Below are 25,248 nucleotides of genomic sequence, written 5' to 3'. Positions count from 1 at the left end.
CAATACGGCCTACTGGTGTGGGCTCTAATGCTTCATTGGGTGAAAGCCAATGCACTTACCAAGTATATCTTTAGCTTGGGCAGGTTCCGTCATTTCAATAGGCTCTCCTTTGCCAGCACAATTAACAGCAGACACGCGGAAATAGTAATTCACCGCAGGCTTCAGAGAAGACACAACGTATTCCGTAGTTCTCACTTCTCCCTTAGCGCTGACCACTGTCCATTCAATTTCTTCTCCTTCTCTTGTTTCCACAATGTAGCTCGTAATGGCACTTCCACCATCATAGACCGGCTTAGTCCAGCTGAGAGTGATGGAGGACTTTGTAGAGTCCACAATCTTAAGCTTAAGTGGTTGCCCTGGCAAATCTGCAAATACAAGATTTATGTTAAAACAGCATCACATGAACATTCAGAAATGTAATTTTAATACTGTATAGATCAAATGGGGTTTGCCGATCAATATTTGTTTTTGTATTTATCTATGTGTGTTTTTTTTGTTTCACTTATTTTATTGCTCGTGTTGTTTTGGTTATGTTTGTTAGCGCCCAGGATGCCCGTGGGCTAGCTATGCCGCTACATAAATAATTAAACTAAACTTAAACTAATTGACAATAAATCAGAGGGCCATCATTAATATCCCACATTTGAATAGTGTAAGAATGCTGTAAGTTACCCGGAGAATCTAAAATCTAAAGCATTTTTGAAGTAAAGTATCCATTGTACATTTTGCTAGTTCAGGCTTTACCGATAATGAAATTAGTAGAGTAGTATAGTGGATGGGGATGCCAGTGAGTGACAATTGCACCAAAGGTCATACCAAAAAGGGATTTGGGAGTGCTAAAAGAAAGGAAGCTGAACTCGAGTTCAGTATGCATGTATTTTCCTGAGTTATAAGGGGGATGGAAAGTACACTGCGGGAAGCCATTTTGCCACTTTGGATGCTGTATTCTGTCCACATTTAGAGTATTGGTATACATTTTATCCACGAAAAGGTATTAGTGACTTGAACACGGTTCAACAATGGGCAGCAACATTGATAAAAGGAATGGGATACATGCGGTGTGATCAGAGATCAAGAGTTGGGGGATTATATTAGCCTATACATTTTTTTGTCACTAGTTATGCAACAACTTATCACATTTATGGTGGTCTCACACACACACACATGCACACACAGACACACACACACACACTTACCAATGGGATCTGCAGCTTGGTAGAAATCAGATGCTTCCGAGAATGGGCCTTGTCCAGCGGCGTTGATGGCACTAACCCGGAAATGATATTCACCACCTTCCGTAAGCCCTGTTACTTTTTGTCTGGTGTCCCGGATGGATTCCTTGATGACCTTGAACCAGCGTAGACTCTTTTTATCACGCTTCTCCAGGAAATAGCCACTTATTTCGCTGCCTCCATCTGCAGTGGGCCTGTCCCAAGTTACGGTCATAGTGCTCTTAGTGATCATTGTGACTTCTGGAACACTTGGAGGGCCTGGCGTAACTGTAAGTTAAACGGAAGGACAATATTACAGACATATTGCAACATGACTAATATCTTCTTCTTCTTCTTCTTGTTAGGATGTCTCCAGAAACCTGGAGCTGGCGATTTCCATCTATCTAGATGTTCACCAAAATAGGCACCAATCAGCAAAACATCCTCACTAGATCTCTTGCCACTTCCCAGTCTCCTGCACAAACTGGAGCAGGAACCTTCACTGTTTATCCTCAACCCCTCTTTTCCAACAGAACAGACCAGGTAACCTCTGTACAACCACCCCCATGACACTCACCCTGGCTCTGAACGATTCCGTCTGCACATGAAACCTCACACAGTCCAACATATAATGAGACACCGTCTCCGGACAACGACAAGCCTCACATGCCGCTGATGCAACTCTACCCATCGTACACTTCCATCCTGCCAACCCTGAATGACCCACCCTAAAGCGAAATAGTTTCCTCCCTTCGTGCCAACACCACACCCCCCTCAAATGCCCGAATACACACCTCCCTGCACACTGCATACAACTGCGGCCCCTTCGAACTCATATCCCACCAATCCTGCCACATATCTTTAATCTTGCCACGCACTATCACCCGTACCTCAGCCACACTCAATGGGACTTCCACATCCACCTCCCCCCTCAATGTGGCCTCATATGCAGCCCGATCCACTAACTCATTACCCAAGATCCCACAATGACTGGGGACCCAAGCCAACTCCTCCACGGTACCCCCCGCAACATCATGACTATATATTATATTTTATCAGCTTAAAGCAATGTTTTAGAGAATGTCTGCGTTTTCCTTACCAAATGCATTTTTGGCAACAACAGGTTCTGATTCCAAAGCATCACCAATGCCGTACTTGTTTACTCCACGAATACGGAATACATATTCATTTCCTTTAATGAGTTTGCTAACACTGATAAGACACTCTTCCAGTTTCTCAGACACCAAAGACCAAATCACACGACTTGTTTCCCGTTTTTCAACAATGTAGTGTGTTACGCTTGACCCGCCATCATCTGCTGGGGGATCCCACATGAGGGTTATCTTTTCAGCAGTGACGGTCTTGAATTGAACAGGTCCACCTGGAGGTCCTGGTTTGTCTGTATAGAAGGAAAGACAACAATGGGTCATGAGCTTTTGATTGCACTGTGGCAGGAGTAATACTTAAATTATACACAAAATACAGAAAACGCACCCAGTAATTGCACCCTGATACTTGTCGATGCAGAGCCCAGAGCATTTTTCAATTTCAATTCATAGCTTCCGCTATTTGTACGAGTTGCGTCTTTGATGAGTACAGATGAAAACTCGGTGGTGTTTTCAATAGATATTTGAGCACTTGTTACGATCTCCTTGCCATTTTTGGACCATTCGATTGTCGGTAGAGGCTTGCCGGATATTCCCACTTTAAGCTTGACTGCTGTGCCAGCTTTGTACTTCACGACATCTGTATATTCTGGTGGAAGGTCAATTTCAGGTGCACCTTTACAGAAAAACATGACAAAATTAAAACTTGCACATCTCAGATCTTGAACTGCGTATGTCCCAGAGGAAAACAGAATAACATATTATAGATGCAAAACACAGTCCCAGTAGAGGAATAATTAATTTTCGTTATCTCGATTGCCCATTCTGTAATTAGTGGTACATTTTATTTCAAAGCAAAATGATTGTAAGGTGGCCATATCATGATAAATGGGAAATTATCAATGGGGATGTTGAAATAGCCCCACTCTGAAATACGTTTTTGATGAGCTAACCGGAACCCAATGATGCCAAGTAATCAAAAATGCCAGATTGCCCAATGTCAGACATCTGGATGGAGGCGAGCTGAAAACCACAGCAAATTTGCTGGATAACAAAACTTCCTGGCATTTTCTTCAGTTTTACTGTCACTTTGTTACCTGGAACTTTACATTATTCAGCTTCAAATCGTTGTTATGTAGGGTTTCTGTAACCACACTAGAAGTGTTACCAGTAATGGGGGATGCTGGTTAATAGAGTACACTGATTAATAGGGTGCCCGGCAACAAAGCTTCTACTGTAATTACAAATTATGTAAAATGCAGGGGTGCTCAAACGAGTCATTTGGGGGGATTGAAATTCGTAATGTTTCTCCTAATACAGATTTAACAGCACACACTATAATTGTATAACATGTCAAAATGCATTTAAAGTGCCAATATCGTTAGAAGTCATTTTATTTTACAGTGAAAAATAGTTACCATAGGTGTCAAGGCATGTGATCGGCCCAAGAACATCGGATGGATTGCTAGTAGAACCAACAGCATTCTTGGCAAATACTCTGAATTCATATTGAGAACTTTGAGTCAAGCCTGAGACACTGAATTGAGTTTCAATGACGTTGGTGAAGCTGGCCTTTGTCCATCTTCCAGTAGGAAGGTCACGTTTCTCCACAATGTACCCAGTGATCTTGCTTCCTCCGTCATATGCTGGATTCTGCCACGAGAGGTTGACCGAATTCTTTGTAATGTCAGTGACACGGACATTCCTTGGTGGTTCTGTGAAAAAGCAAGCCCAGTCATTTAACGAGAATACATTGCGGGTAGTTTAATAATGAAAACGCTTCCATCGTTTTTTTCCCACCAGCGGTTTATTAGCAGCAGACACATCTGATTTCCTTAAAACAAAGAAGTTCAAACTTTGTGAGTGAGATTACCTAGACCAGCACTGGGACCCAACACCACCAATATGTGGTTTTTAAATGCAGAACAGACTGTATGTAATGCATTTATATTTAGGCAATCCCATTACCATCCTGAACATACTCAGTGTAAATGGTATATTTGGTAAAGGAAGATGCCGCTTTCTTGCTGTAAGTAACACTCTACTGAACACTCTACTGAACACTCTGCTGAACACTGCAGCATTGTTCAATTGCATTTGCTTAAACGTCTTACAAAGAACAGCTACAATCTCGCCAATGCAGGGATTTCTGCGCTCAACAGTACTTATATGCTCTACCTCCAGGGCCCCCATCATACCCCTCTTACCCAGCCGGCAACCTAGGTTACCCCAGCACCCTACCTATAACCCCCTCTGCGTGTCAATAGCACTCAAGTGATTACCAGTTAGGGTCGGGCTTTATAAATCCCATCCGTCTATACATTCAAGCATTATTTCGTAGAAATATGCTTTGTTGGACTGGCAATCACCCACCTCCGCTTTTATAGCATGTGTTTTATTATTTATCCTCCATGAAGCCAGTCTTCATTGAACTCTGCTAAGCTACCATCCCGCCTGTTTCATTAGCACTGTTTCAATTTTAAAAGGAGCGGTTGAGAATTAAACGCATTTACTACACATGTGAATTAACATCTTTTCATTAGCCCCGTTATGCTCCAGAGATTGTCAATGAAGTCAATATTAGGTGAGGAAGACACAATTGTAACACTGGGTACGTACCGCAGGCATCAATGGCAAGAACCTGATCCGAGATATGACTGGCCTTCCCGATGCCAGCAGCATTTTCTGCATAGACTCTGAATTCATAGATAAGCCCAGCACTGATATTGGTCACTTTGAAATGAGTTGTTCGGATGAGGGTTTTGTTAACCTTTTGCCACAAAATGCTGTTTCTATCCTTCATTTCTAAATGATATCCGACTACGTTATTGCCTCCATTAGTTACGGGTTCATGCCAGCCAACGGAAATGCTTTCACGAGTAACCAAGTTGACCCATGGTGTTGACGGTGGTCCAGGTATTGCTAAATGGAAGAAAAAAACATAAATTAGGTATTGAGCAATGAGTTTATAAACATTGTGAACTCTGAAGCATTCTGGAGCATTGCTGACTTACTGTATGGAAGCTTGATTGTTACAGACTGGGAATCAATATGATCACTGATACCAAAGCGATTTTCAGCCTTGATGCGGAACTGGTACTCTTCTCCTTTGGTTAGTTTCATGACTTTGATTGTACTTCTCGCAACAGTGGCTGATACCTCTGACCAGGCTGCTGTACTGGTTTCTCTCTTGAGAACAATGTAGTTGGTAACTTGACTTCCGCCGTCATAACCTGGTGGCTCCCAGGTGAGAATTATACTCTCTTCTGTAATGTCACTAATGACGACAGGGCCGACTGGTGGACCTGGCCTATCTAATACTACAATTTTGATGAGGGCTTTAGTTGTTCCACTGGAGTTAGAAGCAGTTATTTCATAGGTTCCAGCATCTGGAGCAACGCTTTCTTTCAGGTTCACAATGATGCTCTCTGCAGTGGTTTCTGTGTTGAATCTGAGAGTTGATTTCACTGGAATACCTTCCTTGGATAATGCGATCTTGGGCAAAGGTTTACCAGAAATTGGAATGTCAACTTTTAGATTTGATCCTGCTCTTACATAGAGAATGCTATTTGGGAAATTCCTCATATCAATCTCAGGTGCTTCTAAAAAACAAAATTGGAAGACAATGTGTAAGTGATTGTACTTTTGTGATTAAGTTTGTTGTCTGTATTTGTACTATTCTTGTGCATTTTATATTCTCTCTAAGTGCTCTGTAGGAGCATGGCCATGCTTTCACTCTATGTAATGCCTAAACTAAACAATATATTAAGAGTATAAAATGAGAATATTTAACATACCTAGTTGTTCTTTAATTGTTACAGGCAGCAGCAGTTCTTTGGGTTCACTCAGTCCAGCTTGATTCTGAGCGAACACACGGAAGAAGTAGTCCATATTCTCCTTAAGACCACGCACAATATGATGAGTTGTCTTAACATCTGCACATTTCACCCAGTTCTGTTGTCCTTTCTCCAGCGCTTCAATACGATAACTGACAATTCTGCTTCCGCCATCATGTTCTGGTTTCAGCCATGTCAAAGATGCACTGTCTTTGGTGACATTAGTGACTCCAAGCTTTTCGGGTGGGCTTGGTTTTTCTGGGGAAAAAAAGTACAATTGGAAATTGCATGATCATTACTTTCATTCATCGAAAAACACCTGTACATTTCTTTTTAAACTACAGAATCGCCACTTACATTGTATTCATGTGTAAACATTATATTGGCGAATAGGAAGGGAAACATGCAAGTTATGCAGTATATACATGGGCACATGCTTTTCTAGGGGGACCACTGCATAAGCAAGATTGAACATGCAGAGTGTTTTCCTACAGCAACAGTCCAACAAGTGATTTTACAAGGATGATGCTTACGCATTTCTAATGCAAAAATAAAATGCTTGAGCTTAGTGAAGGTATCATCATTGCCGCATCTTTGGTCGTTTTTTATGTTTTTAAAAACATACTGGCCCTCATTCCGAGGTTGGTGCTAGTCATGGCGCTATTAGCGTGGTATCGGGACTTACCGGTCCAGTCCGACCTTGGCAGGACTGGTAAGTCCCCATTTGAAAAGCCATTCCCCATTCCCATTTGAGCCCCCATCAATGGGAAGGTGTCAATAACGGTACCGTAAATTGCGGTACCGTTATTGACCCCAGTATCCCTTTGCGGGTCCCATCCTTAACGCCTGGTAAAACCAGGCATTAAGGGAGGGACCTGCTAAGGGACCTCGGAATAGGGCGCAAAGGGATTACTGGCACCAGTGTCATTACCGGTCCCCGGTATCCCTTTGCGCCCAGGTCGTAATGACCCCCACTGTGTTTTTACATGATTAATGTTGAAATGCACAGACAATTAGTAAAATGTGGATGGTATTGTTATCATTAATATATGTTAGTTTACTTCTTTGAATGTGAATCTATAGTTATATTAGTTAAGGTGAATAATAAAATTATGAAGTACTCATTATAGCGACCGAAAAGTTTTGCAATTCTTGAAAGTTCTCTAAAATGTTAATTTACAATTAATTCTTATTGTTTGGTTTATTAATAGATGCTGTGCATGCTTTTAGCAAAGTAGCACATACCTGTTACTTTAACGCCTTCCTTTGTCTCGCAGGGCACTCCAATGCCAAACTCATTTTCTCCTGAGATTCTGAAGTAGTAGACAGCGCCCTCTTGAAGGTTGGCAACCTTGTAGGTGAGACGATGACAGTTGTTGGTAACTGTAACCCAGGCTTTCTTGCTAGCTTCCCGTTTTTCAATGTGATAATTCTTAACAGGAGCACCACCATCATTTTCAGGAACTTCCCATGACAATGAGACTGATTCTTTAGTTACTTCTTTAACAGTAATATTCGACGTCGGACCAGGGGAGTCGAGAACCTTTACGACCAATGTCAACGAAGCAGTACTGAGGATATTCTGCAGTGTTAGCGTGTATTTTCCAGAATCATTTCGTGTTGCCTTTTCTATGGTTAGGGATGTTTTGGAAACTGAAGAATCAATACTAGCTCTTGTACGAAGATCAGTGTCTGGTTTGCTCCAAATGACATTAGGCGCTGGTTTTCCTCGGAAAGGCACGGACATTGTAAATGACCCACCAGCTTTCACAATTAATGTCTTGCGCATTTCACTGTCAATGTCAAACACAGGTTCTTCTTCCCTTTCTTTTGCTACTTGTGGTTCGGAAACTTCACTTGGCTCACTGGGACCAACTTTGTTAATTGATCGGACTCTGAAGACATATTCTGATGCTGATGTTAATCCAATAACAGTATATTCTGTACTTCTTACATTTGTAACAGCAACTGACCAGTCAGTCTCTTCTACCTTCTTGTATTCCACTGTGTAAGCAGTAACTAGTGATCCCCCATCAAATAATGGTTTTGCCCATGTAATTGTAACAGTTGTCTTTGTTGAATCTGCAATCTTGGGTTTAGATGGAGGTGATGGCAAGAATACAGGATCTTCGGCACGTACCAATGGCGAACAGTCACTGGCTGGACTGAGACCAGCAGCATTTTCTGCATAAACACGGTATTCATATTCACATCCTTCACGGAGACCAGAAGATTTTACTCTTAAGTCGTAAACTGGTTTTTTGTTTACTCGCATCCACCTTAGACTGGTCTTTTCGCGTCTTTCAATTATGTAGCCAGAAATTTCACTGCCGCCATCACTTTCAGGCCTAGACCAGCAAAGAGTCATGGCTTCTTTTGTAACATTTGTGATCTCTATATTTTTGGGAGCATTTGGCACTGTGAATGGATTTTGTGCCTTTACTGCTTCACTCTCCAATGGCTCACCGACACCATATTTGTTAACTCCCATAACCCTGAAGATATATTCATTACCTTTAAGAAGTTTTGTAACTTTGCATGATGTTGTCCTAAGTTCACCTTCACAGAGAGTCCATGCAAGTCGACTAGTCTCTCGTTTTTCTACAATGTAGTAGTCAATCTCGGCACCACCGTTTTCTTGAGGTGGACCCCAGGATAATGTGCACTTCTCAGAGGTTACACCAGCTACTTGCAAAGGTCCTGCCGATGGCCCGGGTCTATCTAGAACCTTGCAATTTACAGCCAATGATCTTGTACCAGCAACGTTCTGAAGGGTTAACACATACTGCCCACTATCGCGTCGAATACAGTCCTTAACAGTGAGAAGTGTGGTGTTATCTGTTGAGTGTATTTCTGTTCTTGCCTTTTCTTCAATTTCTTTACCATCCTTTGACCATGAAATCACAGGCACTGGTCTTCCAGCAATGTCAGCATTGATTTTCAGGATCTCTCCAGCTTTGACAACAACAACATCTCTGAATTTGACATCCATCATAATTCTTGGAGCATCAACGTCATCTTTTACTGTAACAGGTCCTGTTGAATCAGAAGGTTCACTAAACAACCCAGCTGCATTTTTAGCAATAACACGGAATTCATATCGTTGCTCTTCTGTAAGTCCAGTTACATCAAAGTAGGTTTCTTGGATATTAGTGAAATTGCATTTCAGCCAGCGGCCTTCTGGCAATTCTTTGCGTTCAATTATATAGCCTGTGATTTTCGCCCCACCGTCATATTCTGGTTTAGCCCAAGAGAGAGAGACTGATGTTCTTGTGATGTTAGTAACTTCAGGTTGACTGGGAGCATCGCAGGGATCCCTGGCAGCAACTGGCTCACATGATTTGCTGCACTTACCGATACCAGCAATATTTTCAGCGTATACACGATATTCATACATAAGTCCTTCTTCAAGCCCAACAACCTTCATTTGTGTATCTGATAATAGAGTTTTGTTGACCTTAGTCCAAAGAATGCTGCTTCTTTCTTTACGCTCTAAGTGATAGCCAATAACCTGGCTTCCTCCATCATTAACTGGTATTTGCCAGCTTACAATCATGAAAGCTTTAGTTGCATGCACAACCTGGGGTGTGCCTGGTGGACCGGGTGGCTTAAATGGATACTGGGCAACGATTGCTGAAGATTCTGCATAGTGGCTCTTACCATAGCGGTTTTCTGCGCAAATGCGGAATTGATATTCAGAACCTGTTGTTAGCCTTGCTACTTTAATTGATGTTCTTGCAACTGTTGCAGATACAACTTCCCATGTTGTGGTGGTAGTGTCTCTCTTCTCAACAATGTAGTTGTTAATATGGCAGCCACCATCATATTCAGGAGGATCCCAAGATAATGATATGTTATCTGCACTGACATCATCAACACGGATATGCTCAGGAGCTCCAGGTCTGTCAAGAACTATTACACCGATAGAGACTGTTGTTGAACCTGCACTGTTTGAAACACATAATTCGTACTTTCCAACATCTTCTCTTGAAGCCTCCTTAATGGAAAGTAGTGTTGAAGACTTGGATGTTTCAACATTGACTCTGGTAGTCTCTTTCATTGTTTGTCCATCTTTCTTCCAGGATACAGCTGGAATTGGCCTTCCTCGAATAGGCACATCAATTTTAAGATTGTCTCCAGCCTTCACACTGAAAGTATTGAACAGAAGTTCAACAGAAGGCTGAATTTCAATATCCTTTGCAACTACTGGCACACCAAGCTGTCTTGGATCACTTCTTCCTTTTTCGTTGACAGCGACTACCCTAAACGTGTATTCTTCTCCCAAGGTTAGGCCTGATATTGTTGTCTCAAGCGCCTTCACCTGCGTACATGTGCTCCACTTTTCACTGCCTTTGGTCTGCATTTCCACAACATAAGCAGTTATTTTGCTACCACCATCACTTTCTGGTTTTTCCCATGTGATTGTAGCAGAATTACGTGTGACATCTACAAGACTTACTCTTCCGGGAGGGAGAGGTGGTTCAGAAACCTTTACTGGATCAGCTGTATCAGCTGGTAAGCCAACACCATGTTCATTGGAAGCTAAAACGCGGAAGTAATAGATACCTCCTTCTTGTAGCTGTTCAACTTTGAATGTATTTTTGGTGCAGTTGTTTGTAACTGTAGCATATGCCTTTCTTGTAGATTCACGTTTTTCAACAATATAATTTGTAATTTTAGCTCCACCATCAATGAGAGGAGGCTCCCAGGATAATGTCACTGAATTTTTTCTTATTTCTTTGACATTAAAGTTCACTGGAGCACTTGGTGAATCAAGTACTCTGACATTAACAAATGCTGATTTTGTGCCGCTGTTGTTTTCTAATGTCAAATTGTATTTTCCGCTGTCAAATCTATTGACATTGTCAATGACCAACATGGTATATGAACTTGTAACTTCAACTTGGGCTCTTTCACTTAACTTGCCTTCTGCTTTTTCCCATTTCACTTCAGGTTCAGGTCTACCTCTGGTGGTTACAAACAAGCGCAAAGTGCCTCCAGCTCTCACAGAGACAACCTTTCTTAGATCAGCATCAAGTTCAATCTCTGGAGGTTCAATCTTTTCAGAAGCAATTACTGTACCAGGTATCAGCGCCGGCTCTCCAACACCTTCTGAGTTTATAGCACATATGCGGAAATTATATTCAGTGTTCTCCTTCAGTTTTGTCGCAGTAAACTGTTTTGCCTGGTGCCCTGATGGTGGTGTGCACGCAGACCAGTCATCTGCAGAAGCCTCTTTCAATTCTACAATATATCCTTTAACTTCAGCGCCACCATCATAGATGGGCTTGTTCCATGAAAGGGATACAGATGACCTTGAAGTATCTGTTACCTTTGCATTGCTTGGTGGGCCTGGTGGATATACAGCATCACATGCACGGTACAAAACAGATGGCTCACTCAGTTCGCCTACACCGGCAGCATTTTCAGCAGCCACTCTAAATTCATAGGAATGTCCTTCAGTAAGTCCAGTTACTCTGAGTCGAAGATCTGTTAGTCTTTTCTTGTTGCACTTTGTCCATCTAATACCATCTTTGTCTCGTTTTTCAAGTATGTAGCCATCAATTTCTGCTCCACCATTATCTTCTGGTCTTCCCCATGTCACAACCATAGAATCCTTTGTGATTGCTGTAACTTCAGGTACTGATGGTGCAGTGGGTGGTTTGAATGGATTACATGCTAAAACTGGCTCAGATTCTATTGGTTCCCCAATGCCAAATTTGTTCACAGCCATCACACGGAATATATATTCATTACCTGGAAGAAGTTTGGTAACTTTGTGGCTTAGTGCTTGAACATCAGATGCAACTTGGGTCCAAGACAGCCTACTTGTCTCCCTCTTCTCAATGATATAGTGGGATATGTTAGCACCTCCATCCTGTGCTGGTGGGCCCCATGACAGATAGCATTTTTCAGCTGTAACTCCATGTACCTTCAGAGGGCCTTCTGGCGGTCCAGGCCTATCAAGGACCTTTACTGTTATAGGTATAGATTTTGTACCACCAACATTGCTCAAGTTAAGAACATACTGCCCTCCATCAATCCTTATGCAGTCTTTAACTGTGAGAGTTGTTTTTTGGATGGTGGATTTGATTTCGAGCCTTGCAGCAGTTGCCTCAATATCTTTTCCGTCTTTTGACCATGATATTTCAGGAATTGGTTTTCCATGGATGTCAGCTTCAAGAACAAAGGTGTCGCCTGCGTTAACCACAATAACATCTTTATATTTGGGATCAAGTGAAGCTCTTGGTGCATCAATTTCATCTCTTGCAGTGATTGGGCCAGTGCTTTCTGATGGCTCACTAAAGTTACCAGCTGCGTTTCTTGCAATCACTCTGAATTCATATCTCTGATCTTCAACAAGACCTGTTGCTACAAATTCAGGGTCGAGAACATTTGTAAAGCTGGCTTTCATCCACCTTCCTTCAGGGAGCTCTTTCTTTTCCACAATATATCCAGTTATCTTGCTACCACCGTCATATTCAGGCTTTTTCCACTTAAGTGTGACATAATTCCTGGTAATAACAATGGCTTCTGGGCATCCTGGTGGATCACATGGGTCACGAGCAACATAGCACTCTGATACTTTGCTAGGCTTGCCGATACCAACAATGTTTTCAGCATACACTCTGAATTCATACTCTAGGCCTTCCTCTAGTCCATTTGATTTCAATCGTGTGTCCTGGACAAGAGTTTTGTTTAGTTTTCCCCAAAGGATGCTATTTTTCTCTTTGCGTTCCACGTGGTAACCAAGGACCTTGCTGCCACCATCATTAACAGGCTCATTCCATTGCACAACCATATGGTCCTTTGACAAGGATGTTACGAATGGGGTTCCTGGTGGTCCAGGTTCCTTATAAGGATATTGTACAATAACTGCACCAGAATCCAATGAAGTGCTCTTTCCATATCTGTTTTCAGCAAATATTCTAAATTGGTATTCAGAACCAGTGGTTAACTTTGTGGCCTTAATAGTTGTTCTGGCAACTGTTGCAGACACAACTTGCCAGGCAGTAGTAGTAGTGTCACGTTTTTCTACTATGTAGTTGTTTATTTGGCACCCTCCTGTATAGTCGGGTGGATCCCAGGAGAAGATGACATAGTTTGAGCTAACTTCATCAAAACGAACTGGCCCTCGTGGGGGACCAGGTTTATCTAGCACAATAATGCTAATGTTCTCTGTAACAGTGCCAGCAGTGTTTGTTGCGCTTACTGTATATTTGCCAAAATCATCCTTGCCACTCTCTTTAATGTGTAAGATAGTTGCTGTTGGGGTATCTTCAACATTGACTCTGGTTGTCTGCTTCAGTGATTGTTCATCTTTTGTCCAGGTAATTTTTGGTCTGGGTCTACCAAAAACAGGTATTTCTACTTTCAGGTCCTCTCCAGCCTGTATACTGTATGTATTGAACATTAGTTTGAAGCTTGGTTCAATGGTCAAATCTTTAGCTATGACTGGGATAGCCAGAGCTCTTGGGTCGCTCTTTCCTTTTTCATTGTAAGCAATAACACGGAATAGATATTCTTGACCTGAGCTTAAGCCAGACACCACCGCACTGCAGGTCTTTGTTTCAGTTACAGTGCTCCATTTATCTGTTCCCTTCGACTGCATTTCAACCAAGTAGCCTATCAGTCTACTGCCACCATCATGTTCAGGTTTCTCCCAGACAAGGGATGCACTTCTTTGGCTAACATCTGTAAGTGTAACTTTGCCGGGAGGTAATGGAGCCTCTGAAGCTTTCACTGCATCAACTGTTTCAACTGGCACACCAACTCCAAATTCATTTTCAGCCATGACCCTGAAGTAATAAATGGCACCTTCAATAAGGTTTTCAACCTTGAAGCTTGTTTTGCTGCACTTGGTAGTAACATTGGCAAAGGCTTTTCTGGTCGATTCCCGCTTATCGATGACATAGTTCTTTATCTTTGCACCCCCATCTATGGTGGGTGGTTCCCAAATTAATGTGATTGAGTCTTTCTTGATTTCTTTGACAAGTAGATTATGTGGTGGTCCCGGTGTGTCAAGGACCTTTACTGTCACAAACGCAGACTTTGTACCACTACTGTTTTCCAACTTGAGAATGTACTTTCCAGCATCATTTCTGTCACAGTTATCGATTGATAGTTGCGTGTAGTTTAGGCCTCTTTCAATTTGAGACTTATCTGACAGCTCACCTTCATCTCGTGACCAACTGATTTCAGGAGTAGGTCGCCCCTTGAATGGAATGTGAATCTTGACGTTTCCACCAGCTCTGACTAGTATTCCTTTTCTTAATTCTGAATCAAGATCTAATTCAGGAGGTTCAAGCTTGTCTTCTGGTTTAACTGTACCAATGACTGCAGCAGCCTCACCAACACCTATTTTATTGATAGCACAAATTCGAATTTGATATTCTTGATGTTCAATCAGGTTTTTGATCTCATATCGGCTGACCTGCAATCCAGTCTGTGGGGTACACATAACCCATTCTTCTTCCTCTGCTTTGCAAATTTCTACAATGTAGCCTTGGATGTCACTGCCTCCATCATAGATAGGCTTGCCCCAAACAAGAGAAACTGAATTTTTGGAAGTGTCCACAACATGAGGATTGGTGGGTGGTCCAGGTTTGAACACAGGGTCACATGCTTTATAGTACATTGATGGTGGGCTTGCATCACCAATGCCAGCTGCATTTTCTGCTGAAACTTGGAACTCATACTCGTGGTCTTCTGTTAATCCTGTGACTCTAAACCGCAAATCAGTGACTCTACGCTTGTTGCATTTTGTCCAACGAATTCCTGCCCTGTCTCTCTTTTCCACAATGTAGCCAATAATCTCACTGCCTCCATCGCTATCTGGTCGAGCCCAGCATACAGTCATTGAGTCCTTTGCAATGTTGGTGACTTCCAAAGCTTTGGGTGGACCAGGAAGGACAAATGGATTTCTCATAAGCACTGGAGAGGACTCCAAAGGTTCACCAACGCCATACTTGTTAACAGCCATTATACGGAAAATGTATTCGTTGCCTTCCAAAAGTTTTGTTACTTTCAACATTGTCGCTACAGCATCAGGTGCAACAACGGTCCATGCAAGACGACTGGTTTCTCTCTTCTCAATTATGTAGTGAGAAATGTCGCTTCCGCCATCATGTTGCGGTGGAGCCCATGCCAGTGAACATTTGTCACAAGTTATTCCAGTAACATGGATTGGTCCTTCAGGTGGTCCTGGTCGGTCCAGTACCTTTACATTAATTGGAATGGATTTTGTGCCTGCTACATTTGAAACCTGCAAGATATAATGTCCTCCATCAACTCTTATTGCATCTTTAACTACAATCAAAGCTCTGAAGTCTGTGTTCTTTATTTCATATCGGGCAGATTCTTGAACTTCCTTATCACCCTTAAACCACTGAATGCTTGGGATGGGCTTTCCATGGACATCAGCCTCAAGCTTAAATGTTTCTCCTGCATTTACAACAATTGTGTCCTTGTAGTTTGGATCCATGGAAACTCTTGGAGGATCTACTTCATCCTTTGCTGTGATTGGTCCTGTGCTATCAGATGGCCTGCTAAATGTACCAGCAGCATTCCTAGCAATAACCCTGAAGTCATATTTTTCATCCTCTGTAAGGCCTGTTACAGTGAATTGATTTTCAATGACATTTGTAAAGCTTGCTTTCATCCAGCGACCTTCGGGTAAATCTCGTTTTTCTACAATATAACCAGTGATCATGCTTCCACCATCATATTCAGGCTTTGCCCAGCTTAAAGTAACTGCATTTCGTGTTACAATTATAGGCTCTGGGCACCCTGGAGGATCACATGGATCACGGGCTACATAGCACTCAGAAACTTTACTTGCTTTGCCAACGCCAACGATATTCTCAGCATATACTCTAAATTCATACTCAATTCCTTCTTCAAGGTTGCTTGTCTTGAAACAGGTATCTTGAATAATAGTTTTGTTGATCTTGGTCCACATTATGCTATTTCTTTCTTTTCGTTCAAGATGGTATCCTAAAATTCTGCTCCCACCATCAATGATTGGTTCATGCCACTGTACAACCATGCTATCTTTTGTCACAGACTTGGCAGCTGGTGTACCAGGAGGGCCTGGTTCCTTATAAGGATACTGAGCTATAATTGCTGCGGATTCCAAGGCAAAGCTTCGTCCATATCGGTTTTCAGCAAATATTTTGAACTGATATTCGGTTCCGGTCTTTAGTTTAGATACTTTTAAAGTGGTTCTGGCAATGGTTGCAGAAACTGTCTCCCATGCTGTTGTAGTTGTATCCCTCTTTTCAACAATGTAATTTGTGATCTGACAGCCGCCAGTATATGTGGGGGGATTCCATGATAATGTTATGCTCTCAGCGCTCACTTCATCAAACTTCACAGGACCACTTGGTGGATCAGGCTTGTCTAGAGTAATAACATCTATGGATGCAACTTTCTGTCCTATGATGTTAGCTACTGTGATTCCATACATGCCACAATCATCTTTAGAGGCTTCTTTAATATTCAGCACTGTTTGGTTGGCTGAATCACTCACATTTACTCTTGTGGTTTGCTTTAGAGGCTGGCCGTCTTTTGTCCAAGAAACGGTTGGTTTTGGACGTCCTGATATTGGTATTTCTACTTTCAAATCATGTCCCACTTGAACATTGTAACTACTGAAAACAGGTCTTACATCAGGTTCAATAACCAGATCTTTAGCAACCACTGGAACTGCAAGAGATCGTGGATCACTCTTGCCTTTCTCATTTACTGCTATAACTCTGAAGAGGTATTCTCCTCCTTGTGCTAAGTTAGTAATTATAGCTTCAAGTGCTTTAACACGTACACTTTCTGACCACTTATCACTTCCTTTGGCTTGCATTTCCACAACATATTGAATGATTTTGCTGCCACCATCATGTTCAGGCTTCTCCCAAGACAGAGATACGCTGTTCCTTGTGACATCAACTACAGTTATTTTGCCTGGAGGTTGTGGAACTTCAGATACTTTAACTGGGTCAGATGTTTCTGCAGGAACACCAATTCCATATTCATTCTCAGCAGTCACCCTGAAGTAGTAATTGCACCCTTCTTGGAGCTGGTCTATTTTCCATGAGGTTTTGTGACAGTTTGTTGCGACGGCAGCATATGCTTTTCTTGTGGTTTCTCGTTTTTCAATAATGTAGTTCTTTATTTTTGCTCCACCATCCAACACAGGGGGCTCCCATATAAGTGTTACTGATTCTTTAGTGACCTCTTTCACCTTGAGGTTTACTGGTGAGCTTGGTGTATCCATAACCCTGACACTGATAAAGGCAGACTTGGATCCACTACTGTTTTCTAATGTTAGATTGTATTTTCCAGAATCATATCTGTTAACATTGTCAAGTACAAATGTTGTAAAACTGCTGGTAACGTCAATCTGAGCTGCATCTCTGATCTCCCCGTCAGCCTTTGACCATTTTACTTCTGGTGCAGGACGTCCTCGGATAGGGATAAACAACCTCAATGATCCTCCAGCTCTCACATTCACAATTTTTCTTAACTCTAGATCAAGATCAAGGTCTGGAGTTTCCAGTTTCTCTTCAACTATGATAGATGCTGGGACATCTGCATGGTCGCCCACTCCGGCCTTATTTACAGCACAGATGCGGAATTTATATTCATGTTTCTCTAATAACTTATCAACTTCAATGCGTGTTTCTTTGATGCCAGTTGCTGGAGTGCACATTGACCATTCATCAGTACTCACATCACATTTTTCAACTATATATCCTTGGACTTCGGATCCACCATCATAGATTGGCTTTCCCCATGAAAGTATAACTGATGATCTTGTGACATCTACTGCTCTGGGATTATTAGGTGGCCCTGGCTTGTAAATAGGATCACATGCTTTATAGTAAATTGATGATGGACTTGGTTCACTCAAGCCAGCAGCATTTTCAGCTGATACTCTAAACTCATAATGATGAGATTCAATCAGCCCAGTTACTCTAAATCGTAATTCACTGACCAGCCGTTTGTTGCATCTTGTCCATCTTATACCTTCTTTATCTCGTTTTTCAAGTACATAACCATTTATTTCACTGCCACCATCAGACTGTGGTCTTTCCCACACAACAATCATTGAGTCTTTAGTAACTGCAGTGACCTCGGGTGCCTTCGGAGGCATTGGCACAACAAATGGATTCTTTGCGACTACAGGCTCTGATTCAAGTGGTTCACCCACTCCATATTTGTTCACACACATTATACGGAAGATGTATTCATTTCCTTCCAAAAGCTTGGTAACCTTACAGCTGAGTGTTTGTACGTTAGAGTCAACCACAGTCCATACTAGACGACTTGTTTCTCTTCTTTCAACAATGTAATGTGAAATGTCACTGCCACCATCTTGAAGTGGGGGTTTCCATGCTAAGGTGCATTTTTCAGCATTGACACCAGTGATAGCAATAGGACCTTCCGGTGGTCCTGGCCTGTCGAGAACCTTGACGCTGACAGTCGCTGATTTTTCACCTGCTACATTTTTCAACAGAAGTGTGTACTGACCACTATCCACACGAATGGCTTCCTTCACACTGATACTTGTGGTGAAGTTTGTGCTCTTTATTTCTAAACGAGCTGCATTGGCTAGCTCTTGATCACCTTTAAGCCACTGAACTGAAGGTATAGGTTTGCCATAGATGTCGGCGTCAATCTTGAATGATTCACCAGCATTTAATACAATTGTTTCTTTGTACTGAGGATCCATGCTTATACGAGGAGGATCCACTTCATCTCTTGCTGTAATTGGTCCTGTGCTCTCAGAAGGTTCACTATAAACTCCTGCAGCATTTCTTGCTATGACACGGAACTCGTATCGCTGGTCTTCAACTAAACCTGTTACTGCAAATTGAGTCTCAATTACATTTGTGAAGCTTGCTTTCATCCAGCGACCTTCTGGCAACTCTTTCTTTTCAACAAAGTAGCCTGTAATCTTGCTGCCCCCGTCATATTCAGGCTTTGTCCACTGAATTGTTACTGCATTTCTGGTTACAAGTATTGGTTCTGGGCGACCTGGAGGGTCACAAGGATCACGTGCTACTACACATTCTGACACTTTGCTGGGCTTTCCAATGCCTACAATGTTCTCTGCATAAACTCTGAACTCATATTCAATTCCCTCTTCTAAACCAGTTGTTTTAAACCTTGTGTCCTGAATGATGGTTTTATTTAGTTTAACCCACAGAATGCTATTTCTTTCCTTTCGCTCCAGATGGTAGCCAATGATCCTGCTACCACCATCATTGACTGGCTCATTCCATTGGACAACCATGCTATCCTTTGTGACAGTGGATACAAAAGGTGTGCCTGGATTACCAGGAACTTTAAATGGATATTGGGCTATCACAGAATCTGATAAGAGGTAACCACTCTTTCCGTATCTGTTCTCAGCTGAAATCCTGAACTGATATTCACATCCAGTCTTCAATCGAGTTGCCTTGATAGTTGTTCTAGCAACAGTTGCTGACACTACCTGCCAGACTGTGGTTGAAGTGTCTCGTTTTTCTACAATGTAGTTGTTTATAGAGCTGCCACCATCATATTGTGGAGGTTGCCAGGAAATAATAATGCTGTCAGCTGTGACTTCGTCTATTTTGACGGGTCCTGTTGGAGGACCTGGTTTGTCAAGAACAACAATGCTGAGATTTTCAGTGGCTTCACCAGCTGTGTTAACAAGTTTTACAGTATATTGCCCCACATCTTCTTTGGAAGCCTCTTTAATGGTAAGAAGTGAATTGCTTTCTGTGCTCTCTGCATTCACTCTGGTGGTCTGTTTCAGTGGTAGATTGTCTTTATGCCATGCAACTGTTGGTTTTGGTCGTGCTATAAATGGTACGTCAACCTTCAAGTCTTCCCCTGCTAACACACTGAAAGTAGTGAAAAGTAATTTGAACATTGGGGCAATAACAAGGTCTTTTGCAATAACTGGCACTCCCAACTGTCGAGGATCACTGATTCCTTTTTCATTCTGAGCAGATACACGGAACATGTATTCTTCGCCTTGAGTTAGCCCAGTTATAGTGGCTTCTGTAACCTTCACAGTTGCACAGTTTGTCCATTTGTCGCTTCCTTTACTCTGCATCTCAACAATATAGCCCAGAATTCTGCTTCCTCCGTCATGTTCAGGTTTTTCCCAAGATAATGTAACACTTTTCCTTGTGACGTCCAGTAAAGTTATTTTGCCTGGTGGTAGTGGTTTTTCAGACACTTTCACAGATTCTGACGTTTCAACCGGTAGGCCAATTCCATATTCATTTTCAGCAAGAACTCTAAAGTAATAGTTGCAACCTTCCTGCAAGGGATCTACTTTCCAGCTTGTTTTGTGACAGTTAGCAACAACGGTTGAATATGCTTTCCTTGTTGATTCTCGTTTTTCAACAATGTAATTCTTTATTTTTGATCCTCCATCTATAAGCGGCGGTTCCCATGTCAGGGTAACAGATGCCTTTGTGATTTCTTTAATTTTCAAATCTTGTGGTGCTCCTGGAGTATCAAGTACTCTAACATTCACAAATGCTGATTTGCTTCCTGAACTATTTTCTATTGTAAGCATATATTTTCCACTGTCAAATCTATTCACATTTTCAACAATAAGCAGGGTATATGAGCTTGTTGATTCAATATTGGCTCTTTCTAATGGTTCTCCATTTTCTCTTGTCCATTTCACTTCCGGTGCTGGCCTTCCTTTTATTGGGACAAATAATCTTAAAGTACAGCATGCTCTGATGCTGACAACTTTACGAAGTTCTGCATCCAGGTCAATTTCAGGAGGCAGCAGTCTTTCTTCAGCTTTTGGTGATCCAGGAACAAGGGCTGCTTCACCAACACCTTCAGAATTCAAAGCATATATTTGGATTTTATACTCTTGATTTTCTTTGAGGCCAGTGATAGTAAATGATGTTGCTTTCAGTCCTGCTTGGGGAGTGACAATCTTCCATTCATCTTCTTCTGGCAGAGCTATTTCAACCATATAGCCAGTGATTTCAGAGCCACCATCATATACTGGTTTATTCCAAGCTATTGTTATTGATGATCTACTGGTATCCAGTACCCGAGGGTTACCAGGTGGGCCAGGCTTAAACACTGTGTCACAAGCTTTGTAAAATGGACTGCAGGCACTTGGCTTGCTAATTCCAGCAGCATTTTCTGCCATGATTCTGAATTCATATTCATGACCATCTGTCAGTCCGGAGACCTTATAGCGCAAGTCAGTAATGGATCGTTTGTTACATTTTATCCAACGAAGACCTGTTTTGTCTCGTCTTTCTACAATGTAATTGGTTATTTCACTTCCGCCATCAGATTCTGGATGTCCCCAGCAAACAATCATGGAATCCTTCGTGATATTTGTCACTTCAGGTGTTTTGGGTGGATCAGGTGGGACGTATGGATTTACTGCAAGTGTAGGCTCTGATTCCAGGACCTCCCCAACTCCATATTTGTTGACAGCCATAACACGGAATACATACTCATTGCCTTTTAGTAACTTGGTAACCTTGTATTTGAGCACTTGAAGGTCAGTTGCAACGCTTGTCCAGGCCAACCTGCTGGTTTCACGTTTTTCAATCACATAATGGTCAATCTTGGCCCCTCCATCATCCAGTGGTGGCAACCAAGAAAGTACACACTTTTCTATTGTAACTTCAGATACTGCCAAAGGCCCCTCAGGTGGACCAGGTCTATCAAGAACCTTAACATTGAAGACATGCTTTGCCAATCCACCTGGATTAGAAGCTGTAAGTGTATATGCCCCACCATCTCGTCTTGCAGAATCTTTATTTTGGAGAACTGTAGAGAAATCAGCTATTTTTATTTCCAATTTAGCAGTTTCTTCAATATCGTTTCCGTCTTTTGTCCAAGTCATTGTTGGTAGAGGGCGGCCTGAAACATCTGCTTCTAGCTTGAAAATATCACCTGCTTTCAATATTAGAATATCTTTAAATTTGGCATCCACCCTTATCTTTGGTTCTTCAATATCATCTCTGCATGTTATTTCATCTGATGGCTCTGATGGTGGGCTCACAGCTCCAGCTGAATTTCTGGCAATTACGCGGAATTCATATGCTGCATCTTCAGTCAGACCACTTACTGTAAACTCTGTCTCCAATATATTGCCGAAGTTAGCTTTAAGCCAGCGGCCATTAGGAAGGTCTCGTCTTTCAACTGTATATCCAGTTATCTTAAACCCTCCATTATATTCAGGCTTTGACCACTGAAGTGTTACTGAATGTCTGGTAATGTTGAGTGCTACTGGCTTACCAGGTGCATCTATTGGGTCCAGAGCAAATACGGGTTCTGAAGATTTGCTTGGTTTACTTTTGCCAGCCATATTTTCTGCAACTACACGGAATTCATATGCAATACCGTCAGTAAGTCCTGTTGATTTAAATGTATTTCCTGCAACAAGGGCCTTGCTTATTGTCTGCCATATAATACTGTTTCGTTCTTTTCTTTCAATGTGATATCCCAAGATTGGACTTCCACCATCAGTGACAGGTTCGTGCCAGTTAATAGTGATTGCATCTTTTGTGACTGTTGCAGCATGAGGGGTACCTGGTGGTCCAGGAACTCTAAATGGATAAGCAGCAACTACATTTTCTGAATTGATAGATGGGCCAGTTCCATACCTGTTTTGAGCTTTAACACGGAACTGATATTCTAATCCTGTATTCAGATGAATAGCCTTAAAGGTTGTACGTATCACTGTGGCAGCTAGTTCAACCCAAGTTGTAGTGTTAGTTTCACGCATTTCCACAACATAACTGTTTATTGGCACTCCACCATCATTCTCTGGTGGGTCCCATGAAAGAATGATGTAGTCAGATGAAATTTCATCAAATTTGATTGGTCCAGTAGGAGGCCCAGGGATATCATGAACCTGTACAGTTATAACATCACTAACTTCTCCAAGGATATTTTTAGCTGCAAGTGTGTACTTCCCAGAGTCATTTCTTGTGCATTCTCCAATGTTCAATATGGTTGAAGTTGCAGTACGTTCAACATTAACTCTCTGTGTCTCTTTAAGAAGCTGCCCTTCTTTTTTCCAGGATACAGTTGGTTTTGGACGTCCAAGTACAGGGATGTCAACTTTGATGTTGTCACCAGCTTTGGCAATTATTAGTTTCTGGTAAACACCCCGAAGGTCAAATTCTGGCAGGGCCTGCTGCTCTTTCACAAGAACTGGTCTGCTTTCTCTTGGATCACTTCTTCCAGAGCTATTAACCGCCATCACTTGGAAAACATATTCCTCATTTTCATTCAGATTCTTCACTACAAAATCCAATGCTTTCACAGTTGTAATATGTGTCCACTGATCTGAACCCTTTTTCTGTGCTTCTAATACATAACCAGTAATCTTGCTACCACCATCGTGGATGGGCTTTGGCCAAGCAAGGCTAACAGTGTTCTTTGTGACATCCATTATATTAAGACTTTCAGGTGCAGATGGTGCTTCAGAGGCTCTGATGGGATCAGCAGTTTCAGCAGGTTCTCCAATTCCAAATTCATTTTCAGCCAAAACTCTGAAGTAATATTCACAGCCTTCAGCCAAATTTGGAATTCTGAGAGAGCATTTCTGGCAGCTGGTTGTAATGGTCGAATATGCCTTTCGTGTTGATTCACGCTTTTCAACAATGTAATTTGTTATTCTTGCACCACCATCCAGCAGGGGCATATCCCACTGTAGGGTGATATTGTCTTTAGCTACTTCCCTGGCTTTCAGATTTATTGGTGGTCCTGGTGAATCTAAAACCTTTACGTTCACAAAGCCAGATTTCTTTCCTGCAGCATTTTCAAGAGTCATAGTGTATTTTCCAGCATCATATCTATTACACTCAGTAATGATTAGAAGTGAGAATGATTCTGTATTTTCGATGTTAGCACGTATTTTGAGTGGAATATCACCTTTCATCCATGTGACTTCAGGGGCTGGGCGACCTTTAATTGGTACAAATATACGAATGCTCAGTCCAGCTCTAACAACAAGCGTTCTTCTCAGTTCAGCGTCCAATTCAAAGTCTGGGATCTCTTCACGTTCCCTGATTTCAATAACATCTACAATTTTAGCTGGTTCACCAACCCCTGCTGCATTGATTGCACAAATTCTGAAGCGATATTTTCCACCTGGTTGAAGGTTAGCAACAACAAATTCGGTGATTCTCAAAGCTGACCCAGTTGTATCTTTTACCCATTCTTCCTCGCCATCCTTTTGGTGTTCCACTATGTAACCAATAATGTCAAGTCCACCATCATAGTGAGGTTTTCCCCAGGCTAAAGAAGCAGTGGTTTTTGTTGTATCAGTCACCCTTGGGTTAGAAGGTGGTCCAGGTGGATCTGAAATAGTAACAAAATAAAGTGTTACTTTTTATGATATGATATTTTAATTGTATCGCGCTCATACACAAGTGCTTCACAACGCGACGAAGCAAGGGAGGGCAACAAGGGAGGACAAAACAATGATCTTACTACGCCCGGTGACATTGAGAACGTGCAAGTGCAGGGAAGAGGGAAAGTGCAGGGGGGAGGGGAGAAGAGGAAAGTGCTAAGCAAGGGATGAACACAACAACAACTGGTAGTGCAGCCAGCGAGGTGGCAAGTGCAAGGTTTAAAGCGCAGACAAGGAGTGTCTGATAAGTGCATGTAAGTGAACTGTAGGGTTACAGATACAGATCCAAGTGCAGGGTTGCCAAGAGGCAGTGCGGGTGTGTGGCTGGGTGTGCAGGGACCTGTGCCCGAAATCAGAGGGTAACCAGGTGCACAGTGCCAGAGCAGGCAGATCAGCAGGGGAGAGGAAGAGTGAAGGCAGAAGCAAAGATGAAGGTCTTTTCGGAGGGAGAGTTGACGGTTTTTTGGACCCAGGCCCCAGAAAGCCTTGTGGACAATGCAAAGGGTCTTGAATTTGATCCTTGTAGTCAATGGGAGCCAATGAAGAGATTTCAGGGCTGGATAGCTACGATCCCAGGGCTTGGGGCCAAGTACAAGTCTCGCAGTCCTGTTTTAGATGAGTTGCAGAGGGCGGAAAGTAGAAGAAGGCAGATTTAGAAAGAGGCTGTTGCTGCCAGCCTAGAGAGAACC

General features: G+C 42.2%; 1 protein-coding gene across 1 annotated transcript in view; it reads right to left on the bottom strand.

Moving 5' to 3' along the window:
- The window catches only part of TTN (titin), a 364,996-nt gene that overhangs the window by 39,360 nt on the left and 300,388 nt on the right, over nucleotides 1-25,248 (bottom strand). The window contains exons 268-276 of the mRNA XM_069616101.1: nucleotides 7,399-24,507; nucleotides 6,115-6,411; nucleotides 5,332-5,919; nucleotides 4,937-5,239; nucleotides 3,736-4,032; nucleotides 2,706-2,993; nucleotides 2,311-2,610; nucleotides 1,197-1,499; nucleotides 60-365 (exon numbers count right to left, since the gene is read on the bottom strand). Of these exons, the coding sequence (XP_069472202.1) occupies nucleotides 60-365; nucleotides 1,197-1,499; nucleotides 2,311-2,610; nucleotides 2,706-2,993; nucleotides 3,736-4,032; nucleotides 4,937-5,239; nucleotides 5,332-5,919; nucleotides 6,115-6,411; nucleotides 7,399-24,507 (19,791 nt within the window). The remainder of the gene's footprint in view (nucleotides 1-59; nucleotides 366-1,196; nucleotides 1,500-2,310; nucleotides 2,611-2,705; nucleotides 2,994-3,735; nucleotides 4,033-4,936; nucleotides 5,240-5,331; nucleotides 5,920-6,114; nucleotides 6,412-7,398; nucleotides 24,508-25,248) is intronic.

This window comes from Ambystoma mexicanum, chromosome 9 (assembly GCF_040938575.1).
Source record: "Ambystoma mexicanum isolate Mex_15411 chromosome 9, UKY_AmexF1_1, whole genome shotgun sequence".
NCBI classification, from domain to species: Eukaryota; Metazoa; Chordata; class Amphibia; order Caudata; family Ambystomatidae; genus Ambystoma; species Ambystoma mexicanum.
Note: the sequence above shows the minus strand (reverse complement) of the source record. Positions and strands in the feature narration are given on the sequence as shown.